The 14,501-nt window shown below is 21.4% G+C and overlaps 3 protein-coding genes across 27 annotated transcripts in view; 1 reads left to right on the top strand and 2 right to left on the bottom strand.

Annotated features, from left to right (window-relative positions):
- Nucleotides 1-2,923, bottom strand: part of LOC413504 (serine/threonine-protein kinase mig-15) — a 31,096-nt gene extending 28,173 nt beyond the window's left edge. For 7 of the 17 annotated variants that reach the window (XM_026443104.1, XM_026443110.1, XM_026443106.1 and 4 more), the window contains exons 1-2: nt 2,187-2,921; nt 1,274-1,339 (exon numbers count right to left, since the gene is read on the bottom strand). In XM_026443104.1, the coding sequence (XP_026298889.1) occupies nt 1,274-1,339; nt 2,187-2,252 (132 nt within the window). In that variant the 5' untranslated portion in view covers nt 2,253-2,921. Of the gene's footprint in view, nt 1-1,273; nt 1,340-2,186 lie in introns of all 17 variants that reach the window. The other 10 variants (XM_026443116.1, XM_026443119.1, XM_026443117.1 and 7 more) reach the window with 3 other exon arrangements.
- Nucleotides 2,924-3,580: 657 nt separating this feature from the next.
- On the bottom strand, nt 3,581-12,478 carry LOC725950 (PHD finger protein 20). Of its 9 annotated transcripts, none has more exons than XM_006566137.3 (16): nt 11,918-12,477; nt 9,796-10,306; nt 9,558-9,692; nt 9,379-9,405; nt 8,512-8,612; nt 8,301-8,386; nt 7,418-7,820; nt 6,915-7,319; nt 6,821-6,832; nt 5,932-6,645; nt 5,705-5,842; nt 5,497-5,577; nt 4,764-5,187; nt 4,242-4,642; nt 3,938-4,171; nt 3,581-3,866 (listed from the first exon to the last, which is right to left on the bottom strand). In XM_006566137.3, exons 1-16 carry the CDS (start codon nt 12,252-12,254, stop codon nt 3,745-3,747), a joined length of 4,131 nt encoding a protein of 1,376 aa, XP_006566200.1. In that variant the 5' UTR covers nt 12,255-12,477; the 3' UTR covers nt 3,581-3,744. The 9 variants fall into 9 exon arrangements, with proteins under 9 accessions (XP_006566200.1, XP_006566199.1, XP_006566203.1 ...); XM_006566136.3 differs by having other exon boundaries at nt 5,917-6,645; nt 11,918-12,476; XM_006566140.3 differs by having other exon boundaries at nt 3,938-4,111; nt 5,917-6,645; nt 11,918-12,476.
- Nucleotides 12,479-12,943: 465 nt separating this feature from the next.
- On the top strand, nt 12,944-14,365 carry RpLP1 (ribosomal protein LP1). The gene is made up of 4 exons (NM_001185144.1): nt 12,944-13,151; nt 13,432-13,579; nt 13,960-14,061; nt 14,259-14,365. Exons 1-4 carry the CDS (start codon nt 13,080-13,082, stop codon nt 14,270-14,272), a joined length of 336 nt encoding a protein of 111 aa, NP_001172073.1. The 5' UTR covers nt 12,944-13,079; the 3' UTR covers nt 14,273-14,365.
- Nucleotides 14,366-14,501: the final 136 nt, after the last annotated feature.

The following is a 14,501-nucleotide window of genomic DNA, read 5'->3' as shown; positions in this document are numbered from 1 at the left end:
ATATATTTATATATATAGTATCTTTCATCAATTTTTTAGATATTTTTCATTTTAGATTTCTAGCATTTATCTATTGCTTATTGGAAATAAATATAACATTAAAACAAGTATTTTGTTTGTATTTTCCTTGACTTTAAGTAATAAATTTAATAAAAAATTAATAATAATAGGAAGAGAAATAATGTAAAATATGTAGAACATTGACATTCTTTTATTTTGAAAAAATTTATATATATAAATATCTTTTTAGCTTGAAAAAAGAAAGAAGAAAAAACAATATATTCATATGAATGATAACTAATAATATTTCAAGAATTATATGCTTGAAAAATTATCAAAACTAAAAATTGATATATAAATGAAACATAAAGGAAACGTATATGATAGCATAAAAAATTATATCAGAAGTAAACAAAACATCCAATTAGAATATGAAAAAATCGAAAAATTAAAAAAAAAAAATAAAAAAACAACTATATATTTATCTATAAATTATCCAGGAAGAGATTCTGAAAAATGCATTAAAAAAATTTAATTGTCAATAATATCAAAATAATATTATATAAGATATAATGGATTGACTAAATAAAATAAATAATTTTTATTCATTTACTTTTATAATAAATATGTTAATGCTTCTTATGTTAATAATATAATTTTTTTCACTTATTATATTTAATTATTCTATTTAAAAATATTTATATTTATTTATATTATATTTTAGCATCAATATAAATTTTTTGATTCCAACAAATAATAAAAAAAATTATGAATAGTTTATAATAGTAGTTTATAGTAGTTTATAAAGATTTTTGATACGTGTATAAAAATAAATAAAATTATGAATAAATATAATATAAACAGAGAAAAAGATTAATATATATATAATATTCAAAGATTTGAATTGGTTTATCAATAACTGAATATTTTTACTGTGAGGTTAATTATTAAAATATAATTATTTTAATAAAATAAAATTCTTTTTTATAAAATAAAAATTTAATGTTATACTTTTTAAAATTACAAGTAATTTAAATGTCACGATATGAAATTTTTAAGATTTAAACAAACATGATTGTTATATAATTAAATTTATTGAAGTGTATATTTTTGATTAGTAGTATATTATTATTTGATTATTGATATATTTGATTATTATTTTATTAAATTTTTTTATTCATTTTCTTTCATTTTTCATTTACAATTATAAACACACACACATACGCATATATATATACACATAACATGTTTAAATTTTTTAATATGTACTTACTTTATAAACTTGACCATAAGTTCCATTTCCAACAACTTCAATTAATTCAAAGATACCTGCAGGTTCCTATAACATAATATATGCACATATTTTTGTTAAAAATATATTTCAGAATATATATAATATATAAAATATATATAAAATAAATTAAATAAAATTAAATATTTAAATTTATATTAAAAAATTTATATTAATTTAAATAAAATAATTTAAGTAAATATAAATTTTTATTATTATTTAAATAATAATAATATTCTATTTCAATATAATATTAATATGTAATTTATCATAAAAATAAAATTATATAGTATTACAATTAAATATTTCTTAATTTACAAATATATTTATTAAAATATATCAGATATAAAATCAGATATAATATATTGTTTATTTTATATATTTGTTTAATTTGTATATGAAAATATATTGGTGTTCACCCGCATACGCAATATATGTCGTGTATGTCATTCATATGATAAAAAAAATTTATTTTTAAAATAATAAATTCATAATCATAATTATATATTTATTTAATTATATTATTATTTTAAATAAAAATTAAATATTATCTGTTCATAATAGTATTTGATTTAATTTTTTGATAATTATATAAAACGCTTCAAAATAAATGATATATAAAAATGTTGTAAATAAAATAACTTTGAATTCTTTCAATTTGACAACTAAGAAATATCATGATCAAAAATTCAAAAAAATTATTCTTTCATTTCCTTCTTTATATTATACTATTACCAAGAAATAATAATCATCGTTTATTCTTATGAGGTTAATTATGGTGTCTTTGTGTTTATATAGGATATAAAAAGTAACTTTCATGTTTTTCTAACAATAATTGCTTTTAAATGTTAGATCTATATTTGATAAATAAAGTACATTAAAAACCCTTACGTACTTTCAAAGCATTCAGATCAATGTCGTCGAGCGAACAGTTGACGCTCGGTGCCAAATTATGCGCCATCTTGATACGCCACTTGCGCTCCTTATGAGATATCTTTCCTACTTAAACTCAGCAAATGCACCGTCTATCCTCTTTTCTATTCCTCCCGTTATTGTTCTTATTTTGACTTTCAATTTAAGCCGTATAAAAATTTAAAAGTATAAAAAGAAAAAATTACTCGTTGCACTTACACTAACACAAAACACCAGGATCACTAATAGAAATTTTTATTAAAATAATTCACCGGCAAACTTGTTAGAAGAATATTTTTATGAAAATTTAACCGAATACAATCCAGGGAGAAAGGAAATACACGTAGAGCAATGGCACATGGCGTATGAATGAATTCTAACGATCAACGAAGAAACAGTCTACCAATCAAATTAGAAAACAATAAACCTCCATCACGTTCTTTCTGAACTTTTCATAAAATATAAATGTCAATAATGGCAAGTAACACGGTCACAGCGCTAAGCGCTGGATTATCGTATCGTCATAACGGATGCGGCACAACCGAGCCGAGCCCAAACACCACGGCAGCGGCCGTTCTACGTCCTGTCGTACTGCTTGCTGCACGCCTCTATTCTCCCTCCTTTGCACCCTCTTACTATCTTTTTCATTCTTAGGCGTGCGCATACATGCTTTTCTGTTCTCTCTTCTTAATACTGACAATGTTTTCACCGTCTTTGTTTTCGTGTGCTATGTGATTGTACATCACTACTCTTTTTGACGTCATCCACCATGCTAACTATGATGGCGGCAAGTACTTCCCTTCCTAATAATATATCATAAAATAAAATTTATCAAAAAATAAATTTGTCAATATTTTAATCTATTCCTATTTCTCAATTATATTCAATAAATATGATCTATCTTCATGATATTATATATTTCATGAAATTTTTTTATATAAATTAAATGAAATATTTAAACAATTAAAAATAAAAAAAATGACGTTTAATATTTTCATTAATAATTTATGTTTAATACATTTAAATAAAGACTCCAATATATTTAAAATAATATATGTTATATGTTATAAATAATAAATATATGTTATAAAAAGAATATGTTTATTACAATATATTTCTTTTTGTAACATTTCTTTTAAAAACAATTTCATATTATTTCAAAAAATATAAAATTTTGATATAATGATAACAGTATACTTACATATAATTTTGTAATTTAGTTATAACTATACACAAATAAAATGAACATTATTTTACAATATAATTACAATTTATCATTTATATCTATTATAACATTATAAATAAGAATTAACATATATTTACTATATGTACAATATAAAATACAGTAATATGATATTTTATTATTTATATTAATTAGAGGTCTTAATTAAAATTCAATTAAATCAATTTAGAATTATTTTCATAATAATTAATATCACAAAAAATAAAAAAAAAAGTTTAAACTTCAAAAAATTCAGAAATTTCACAAAATGCAAATTATGTTTCCATAAATTTTGTTTAAAAATATTTTCTAAAAATATTCAACACAAAGCAGCTAATTTTCGTACTGTGTTTAAATCTCGAACAAGCATTTGAACTGTTTGTTTAGTTCGAGGTTGAACATCTGAGGTAGATGAATCTTCAGGATCCATGGTTTCTAAAGCTATAAAAATATATTAAATATTAAATAATTTTTTTTATAATATATAACAAAATTGAACGAAATTTACCAACCACAAATTTCTGCCTCAATATACGTTAATTTTGCATCTATATGTTTTTGAAAATGTTCTATATGTTCTAATAATCGCATTCGGCATTCTCCTGGATCAATTGGCGCTTCTGGTTGTGGTATAAAAGGTTGCAATGGTGTTGACATTTCATTTTCTTCCTCATGCATGTCATTTGCTAATGTATTTGAGATAAATACATTATTTTCAGATAAATTTGATTGATTGGTTAATAAATCTAAATGCGAAAAATAAATACTATTTTTCAATTATAAATAAAGATTTAAGATTTTTTTTTCTATTTTTACCTGTATTTGCTTTAATTTCTGAAGATATTGAATTTTTATATTTGGTTTCAATAGTATCATTTTTTGTAAGTGCATCAAGAAGAATATGACTCTTATTTTGATGTACAAGATCTTCTTTTTTACCAGTATTTTTAGACTCATCTGAAGTTATATTATCTTCTTCTAATATCTTCATTAATTCTGAATCTGAAGCTATTGATTTTTCATCATGATCATCTTTTAAACTGAATTTCGTTTCCGTTTTTATTTCGATTCGATGAGAACTTTCATTTGTAGTATCTATACAATCTTTTCCTGATTTTATAATTTCCATAATTGGTACTGGTGTCATATTTGGTTTTAATACTTCAATTTTCTCCCAATTTTTAGCCCAAAGATATAATTTTGGATGATCTTTTTTTCTTATTATATAAATTTTATTATAATTAATAATTTTTCATATTTTTTAATTTGATATGCATATTACAATACATAATTATATAATACTTATATAATTATAATATATAATACTATAATACTTACTGAGCTACATTAATTTTCACCCTTAAACTGTGCAAAACTTGTTGTATTTGCAAAAGTGCTGCAACTAAATCATAAGAACGCTTTAACATAGCCGTTCTTTCATTAACTCGATGCTGATTTTTTGTTCGATTAGATAACGTTGGTAGTTTTCCCTCTTTTATCCAATCTTGATCGTGAAAATATCTTTTGGATAACCGTTGCCGATATGGATTGCGACAAATAAAACAAACATATTTTTCAGGTACATCTTTTTCTTTTTCTATTGCATTACAATGACCATGTTGCCAACATAAACAAAGATCACATTGTATCATTAAACCATCTTCTTCCATAAATCCACAAGTACAATTTATTATTTCTTCTCTACGAAGTTGTTCCACTTTTACCATTTCACCATTAATCATCATCATAACACCATCATTATCTACAAAAATTTGTTTTTCATTACAAAAAAAAAAAAAAAAAAAAGAAAGAAAGAAAAAGAAAAGAAAAAAAAAGAAAAAAAAAATTCACTCTGAGATGAAAAATAATCTATGCATAAATATATTTAAAAAAAAAAAAAAAAAAACTATGAAATAAATATTATTATATAAATAATATTAAAAAAAAATATAAAAAATAAAAATATAATCTTTGAATAGAAATACTTTTAAATCTAATATAAATTATGATATTGATATAAATTTCTAATGATTTAAAATAAAATAAAACACAGAAAAAATAAAGAATATACCTTCACCATCATTAGTATCTTTTTTACCAATATTCCCTTTCAAGGAATCATCTTTTTCAATACGAGAATCATTTAATTGACCTAAAGAAAAATAAAATAATAAAATATAATTAATTATAATATTTTATAACAAAGAGATAAATAGCAAAATTAAAAAAAATAGCATTCAATATAAAATTACAATTATTAAAAATAAAAAATAACTTACTACTTTGACTATTTTCATCACTTCTTGAATCTGATTTTCTACGACTATATCTATACATGAGTGTAGTAGGTATTCCTCCTTCCAAATCCATCGCACTATCGTCCAAATCACCGTATTCATCTGTAAATTCTTGAATACCTATTATAAAATAATATTTTTACTTTTAATTTATTAAAATAATTAAAATAAAATAAATATTTTATTATATGTACCATGCCGCTTTTTACCCTTATTTGATATATCAGAACTATATTCTGATAATTGTCGTTTCCTTTGACCTTTCAATTTGTCAATATGAATAGTCTCATCTAAAGATTTTGATCTATCTATTCTCTGTGCTTCGGAAGATACAGCTGGTCTTATTGGAAGTAGAGTTTTAATTCCACTTTGCGTTTTTTCTTCTTTAGTTTTCAAATCAAATAATGTTCCAGGTGACATTGCGCACGTATCTTCTCGTTTTTTCTCGATTTCATCATGCATATCTAAACTGTGACTAGAATTTGGAGACATTCTTTCTATTTTAATATCTTCTGTTTGCATATCATTACATTTTTCTATCTGATCTATTTCATCCTCTATTTCTGCTCCCATTGGTATAGTTACTGTTGGTGATGCAGGTTGAATGGTATTTGTTACAGATGGTGATGAAACATATAATGATCTATCTTGAATAAACTTTCTTTTTCCAAATTTATTACACTTTTCTATCAAATTATTTGATTTTTTTGGAATAATATCTTCAACAGATTCTCCAATTGTTCTTGCATATGCTAAATCTGCAACATTTGGAGTACATCCCAAAAATTTTGAATATTCTGGATGATAATGTTTTATATGCATTTGTAAAAGATTTTCTTTTCGAAATGTTTTACTACATCCCTCTTTTGGACATTTATAAGCACTGTCTTCCATTTCTACTCGAAGTCCACCAATAAAAACAGCTGTTAACAAATAAAATTAAAAATTACATTCTAACAACATTAAAGAAAATTTATATATATATTCTTCTATTATTATAAATAATATTTATTTGTAAATTTAAATTAATATTTATTTGATTATTTGATTTTATTTAATTTAATACAAAAACAATACAATTTATTTATTAATACTCACAATAAATTACTCCTAATACATGCAAGCATAAAAAAGTGACCTCAATAAAATTTGATGAATTATATAATAATATAATAGAAAAATGGAATCTTACCACCATCTGTAATAGATGTAGTTGATGTAGATACTAAAGTTGTAACTGGTGTGTTTGTAGGAACAAGCAAAGAATTGTCAGTTACTGGAGTTGCCTTTGTTTTAGGTAATAACGTTTTTATTTTTTTGGGAGCATCCACAATAATATCTTGTTTTATTTTTTGACTTTGGTTCTTCTTTTTCCGATGAATACAAAAATCAAATTTTTCCGGATCAAAATCAAATTGTCCTTGATTTTCCATGAATGCCCTAATATCATTTTTTGATCTAAATTTTTTTCCACTAGATTTATGAAGAAATAAAACATCCCATTTTCCAGCAGATGTACCAGCTTTTCTTTGAGTAAAATGTTTTTGCCATCCAGGTGGTAATCTTTTATCTGCCACTATTATTGATCGACGTGGTCCTACAAAAATAAAATATATCGTACATTTTATTTATCATCAATATCATTATATTATATAAAAAAAAATAATATTTAACAATTTTTTTCTTTTAACATACCATCATTTCCATCTACTATATAAGATTCAGTTCCTTGTGGTTCTCCATCTACCCATTCAGGTCCTACATCTTCTAGCAGATCTATGTCATTTTTAGATACTTCTTTTTTATTTTTTTTAGAATAAGCTTTTAGTTTTGATACATTAGTATCAAATCCTCGTAATAAATCTGTGCCTGGGTCATAACAAGGCCCAAATAACGTACCATCCAAGTCAATTTTATTTTCTGAAAAGATTTCTGCATTTTCATTAACTGTAATTCCTTCCTTTTTTGTTAATTTATCCGTTTCATTTTTTGAACGTTTCCTATAATGTGTATGAAATAACTCCATCACTGTATGTTTCCTTTTTTTATCTCTTCTTTCTTGCTTGCTTCCTATGTATTCTTCAGTTTGACTAGATTGCTATTATAAACAATATAGTAAAATTTAATTTTATTTATTCTTCTTATTTTTATTGACTCCATCTAATAAATTTTAATTTTTGTAATATAAAAAATTATTATTTTATCTATTTTTATACTAATTTTATTTTATAATGAATAAATTATATTATAAAGTAAAATTTATATAGATTCATTTAGAAAAAAAATTCATAATATAAAAAATTTTAATTTATGAATAAAATATATATTTCAATAATAAGTATTAAATTTATTATATATTTATAAAATTGTTATATATTTTTTTAATGATTTTTAAAAAAAGATATATCTAATTAATTTCTTACAATTACTTTTTCAACATTTTAAATTATTAAAATGAGTTAAAAATCAATTCTTATTATAAATTATTTTAATAATAATAATAAAAAGGAGAGTAATTATAATTAATTGAATTTTATATTAATAATAATATAACATAACCTTATTACAAATACTGTACCTTTGTAGGTGTTGCAGCGATTTTTGTCATTTTTGACGATTTAATCGTCTTTGTATATCCATCATCAAATAGTACATCATATCTATCTGTAAAAATAATTTATAATTAAAAAATCAACATTTCTTGAATTAGAAAAATGTCTTATCACGAAACGTCAAACCAACAGTATAAGTAATTTTCACAAGTACGCAGTTAAGGTTAGATCACTTACCATTTCCCAAGACGGCATTCACTTTGGCTGGATATTTTCTACCATCAGCCCATGTAGCAAGAATCCTTTCTCCTACTGAAAAGTCTTTCATTTTTGCTTCCCTAAAGGATTTAAATTGATTTATTGCCATATTCAAAAAGTTATGATTTATCATTATAATAAATATATATGAATGAATAAACAATTTCTAATTCAATTTATAAGTAGTGATTTTGTTCTACAATATTTAAACATTGTACAAAAATATATAAAAATCCAATTGAAAAATGAATTGTTTTATTTTTTAATTTTATATTTATATTATTAATTTATTTTAATATTTATTAAAAGATATAAATATATTAATATTTATTAAAAAACAAAATGAGAGAGAGAGAGAGAGAGAGAGAGAGAGAGAGAGAGAGATGAAGAGAGTAATAAAGAAAAGAATATATTTCAAATATAATTTTCATAAAGTTTTTTCTTAATATCAAATTAAAAATTAAAATTAATTATTAAAAAAAAACTTCTTTTAATCAATTCATTCTATATAAATATGAAATGCAAAATAATATTTAAATATAAAGAATTTTTTTTCCTCTTATTTAATTAAAATGACAATTTTTTATAAAAGTAAAAAATTTTTCAAATTTTTTTTCAATTTTTTAATAATAATTTAAATAAAATTAATAATTATCTATAACTTAAAAATTGTATAAGAAATTTTTATATAACATAACAGATTTAAAAAGAGATGAGAAAAAAATAAAAAAATTACTATTGACTTTATAAGAAATAAAATAATTTAATATTTTTTATAATTGCATAAAAACTGCTATAAAATATACAAGTTTTGACCTAGCTAATAATTATACAATATCCACTTACAGAGATGGTAGATTCCAGGTTTGTTCGCTTTAAAAAAAAATAAATCTATAAGTAATTCAGAACATATTTTATACAATAAATCAGATCAACAATTATTTATGTATAAAATTTTTTATTTTTTATATCTACTAATTCAAATAATTTTGTAATAGATTTATTGAAATTTTACTTTGACTTACTTTGATTGTGTTTGTAATACACGTAATCTAGAACTATCCATAGGTATCCATTCATCAAATCTTGAGCTCCATTTATCAAAACGTATCAGGACTTCTCGCTCATCCCAATCAGTTTCAACTACTTTTGCTGAATACCTACAATGTAAAAAATAATTATTTATAAAAATTTGTTTATATTTTTATATCAATATATTTAATCAATTAATTATAATTAATTGACTTTAAAATAAATATTTACCATTTTTCATTAAAATCTTTTGCTTCTAATTTGGCTCCAGGAAAAAATTTTAATCCTCCTCGATTAAAAATTTTTGGCTTTAATTCTTCTGATGTTTTCTCATCTTCTATTTTGATATTTTTTAGTTCTTCTTTAATAACTAAATCCTTTTGTATATGTTTCATTGTTATATCAGATTCAACAATACCTAATTGCACTGCCATAGTGTTAACTTCTATTTCTGAATTTTTATTTATCTCTTGATGTTTCATAGGAGATATATTCTCTTCTTTCATATTCAAAGTTTTACATCCATTATCAATTAATTCTGTTGAATCTAATAAATTAAAAGAATCAGCTGATGATTCTGGTCGAGAAGAACATGTTTCTCCACAGCTATCGGATTTTGGTGTTCTGGCACCAGAATTCAATGGAGATATGGATTGTTCTAAATTCAAAATTTCAGAATTAATAAGATCTAAATCTTCTTGTGCATAAGAAGTTGATGATTTTACAGACATTATTACAGGATCTGTAAAAAAATATATAACTATAAACTTTAAGAAAATAATATTTTCTATAGTTTTATTCAACAATAATTTTCAAATATATATAAAGTTTTAAGTATACCTTGAGAAAACATTTTATAAATAAAATATTTAATTTAAATAACAATGAATAATTATTATTTATATTGTCTAATTATTTTATTAACATAATTATATAATATTATTAAAAAATATAATATAAAAAAATTATAATAAAATAATTGAATATTATAAAAATATAAAACTATATCTAATCTAAATCACAAAAAATAATACTATTATTAAATTTAAATAATTTTAAAAATTTTAAATATATTTTCCATATATATATATATTTTTTTTTATCTTATTGATAATTAATTAATCAATTATTTACAATAGAAGATATAATTATTATTTAATTATTATCAAATATCATATTTACATAATATATATATCATTTATTATTATTATTATATAATGTTCATTATATTATTGCAAACTTATAATTATTAATATAAAATATTATTATATAATGTTCATTATATCATTGTATATTTATTATTATTAATATAAAATATTCTAGATTTTTTCAACTTTATTAATATATTTTTTATATTAATAAGAAATAAATGTTACATAAATATAAATTGTTTGAAATTTTTTTGAAAAATTATAAAAAAATATGAAATAAAATAAGAACAATAATAGATTTATAATTATTATGACATTATAATTTAAAATAAAACAATTATGTTAATTATTAAAATGATACAGTCAATAATTAAATAATAAGAGATTTTGAATTTATTTTAAAAAGATTATTTTTATGATATCTTATTGATTATCAATTCTTTATAACAATTTATATATTTTACTTCAATATATTTTCTAAATTTGAAAATCTAATAGCATAAATCTAAGCAAATTTGATAAATAAATCATTTTCTTTAAATTTTTATAACTTTTTAATATAATGAATGTCTTAATGAATATTTATATATTTTGTTTATTTATATCTATAAATTATATCTATAAAATATATTGAAATATCATATTGAATTATATGGAAAAAACTACAATATTCTATACATATAGCAATATATCATATTTTGATAATAATAAATAAAGAAAAATGAAATTATAGAAAAAATCATTAAATTATAATATTATTGATTATTATTATCTATAAATGATAGAAAGTTTTTTCTAATTCTTAAAGTAATATAATATATTCTAAATTGTCAATAAATTAACACATAGATTTATGCATAAAAAATGTAGAAAAATGTACATATAAATTATATTAGAAGTAATTTTATAAAAAAATAATTTGTAAATTTATAATCATAAAATTTTTCTTATTCAATGATTACTTATTTCAATGATTACAATATATTAGTAATTTTTTTGTTCGATATATATTTTATCGTTTTTTAAAATTTATATTTAAAAAAAAACATTAAATCATATCACAAAAATATTTAAATATAACATTATTTATATATCTTTGAAGATTATCTTTTGAATAAAAATACAATAACAATAAAAACATGTTATAGTATATATAATATGATATATAAATGTTATAAAAAGAAATACTAAGTGATACACACCCGGATGATTGTCATAATCTGCAAAAACCGACGGAACACTACCTTTACGTAGAAGTAATTTATGTCCTTTAGCAGCTTCGTAATCAGCTCGTTTAAAATGTCTGTGACAAACAACTTGACCTGGTGAAGGTTTAAAATTCGCGTCAAATCCACCACTAGTCAACCATTTGTTTCTTAAAGTAATATCTTTCGGAAATTTATGAAGCGGTAACCCTTTAGCACGCGCATCTTGCACATCAGCCTCACAGCTACGCACGCAACATTTGCGCGCCATTCTCATCGTTCCTATAGGTAGTATTCTTTTGATATGCGACCGCGCTATACGCCGTCGCTTCATTTACGTGCTACATAGCAATGTGCCGAAAAAGTACATTTCCTAAGATATTCGTGAAAATAAAATGTAACCACGAGATTAGCAGTTGTGTGTCTACTACTTTGACACGCACCCTTCCGAGTGAAAATACTTCAACTAACGTTCGTAAAAACACTGAACTATCTCAATTGCGTATATGATCCACTAATCGATCTGTACTTTTCGAAGAACGTTGAATATGTAAGTATTACTTATTAAATAAATTTATCAATATGTGGCGCCCTCTTCTAATTTTCATGAATATTCGCAATAATATAAAATAATACTTCATGCATCATTGAAATTATTTATTTAAAATATTAAATTTTATCTAATAAATTATATTAATAGAATCGTTAATTTTGCTAGTAGAATCGTTCGAATATTAACACTAGATATAAAAATTATTTCAAATACTTACTATAATAATTTCGTTGCATTCTCATGAGAATATGATATTATAGATATACAATAATTATAATATATATGATAATAAGTTATATGTGCATATAATAATAACACTACATATTAATAATAATTAATAATTATAATATAAATTTTTATGTTAAAAAATATTTCGTTTAATTATCAAATTAACCAATAGGATTATGTTATTTTTATTTAGTGATTAATTGAAAGTAGTCCCTAAAGATATCACGTGATTTCCTTTGAACTCGTTTCTCTTTCCTTTTAGCTGGATCAAGCGAATGTCGGGTGCTTGTTCTCTTTTCTTGAGCTAAGGCTATATCAGCGACTTGCACCGTTTTATCATTCCATCTAGCTTCAATATATTTTATACAAGTGACAAACATGAATAAAAAAGCTGAACTTGCTTGCGTTTATTCAACATTAATTCTTGTTGATGACGATGTTGCTGTAACTGTAAGTATCACTCGTGGATTTTGATTTCTTAATATAAATTAAATATTTAAAAGTCAGACTGATTATTTATAAATTCTTCAATTTTAATTGTTATAAATCAAATTTATTTATCTTATTAAAGTTAATTATTTGATTTTGTTTTAACTTATGAAAATTAAAATATTTTTATTTTTTTATTAATAAAATTAAAAATATTTATATAATGTTACACTTTATATACTTTTAATATAATATAATTATAATTAAAATATATTTAATAGCTAAAAATATCAATTTTTAGGGAGAAAAAATTCAAACAATTTTAAAAGCTGCTAATGTTGATGTGGAATCTTATTGGCCAGGATTATTTGCCAAAGCTTTAGAAGGAGTTAATATAAAAGAACTTATAACAAATATTGGATCAGGAGTTGGAAAAGCACCAGCAGCAGGTATATTAATATTTAATATTACTTCAATTTTTTTGTTATATAAAACTTTTTTCAAGATAAAATATATATATATTTTTTTTAATATGTTTTCACTATATGATATATAAAATTATTTAATTAAATGCATATATTTACTTATTCACATTATTAAAAGAAATATATATCCTCTTCATCCACCGTTCTATATAATCATTTATTTTAGTGCGGTCAGCAAAAGAGGAAATAAAAAAAGAAATAGAAAGTTCTGAAAATCATATTTGAAAATGTGATTAATATTTCTATATACGACAATGATAAACAATAATTTCATTATTGTTTTACATAGATCATATAATTATCACATTGAATTTTTATATAATAAAATTATTTATTTTTTAAAGCACCAGCAGCAGCTGCACCTGCCAGTACAGAAAGTGCACCAGCTAAAGAAGAAAAGAAGAAAGAAGAACCTGAACCAGAATCAGATGATGATATGGGCTTTGGTATGTAATATATTTTAAACAATATAGTATTAATGTTCTTATAGATTTTTATAATTTTTATATTCAATGATTATTATCATGTATTAGCTATTGATATATTTGATGATATTAAAAAAAATGAGAATATTATAATAATATTGTAATTATTATATTGTATTATAAACAAGAAAATTTGACTTTATAAATTTTTTTTACAGGATTGTTCGATTAAGCCTAAGGATCACAATGGATCAATTTATTGGTCTATGTATCATCTTTGTACAGTTGTATTGTACTACAAATAAAATATTTTGAAACTAAATTATTTAATGATATTAATTTCATTTATTAGAAAATAAATAATTTTGATCCTATTTAATATATATTTTTTTAAATGTAATAAATTTAAAATTATTTTGTTTTATTAAAAATTTTTTTTGATTCTTTTTTATGAAAAAAAT

The sequence above is a fragment of the Apis mellifera genome, linkage group LG10, assembly GCF_003254395.2.
Source record: "Apis mellifera strain DH4 linkage group LG10, Amel_HAv3.1, whole genome shotgun sequence".
Classification (NCBI taxonomy): Eukaryota; Metazoa; Arthropoda; class Insecta; order Hymenoptera; family Apidae; genus Apis; species Apis mellifera.
Note: the sequence above shows the minus strand (reverse complement) of the source record. Positions and strands in the feature narration are given on the sequence as shown.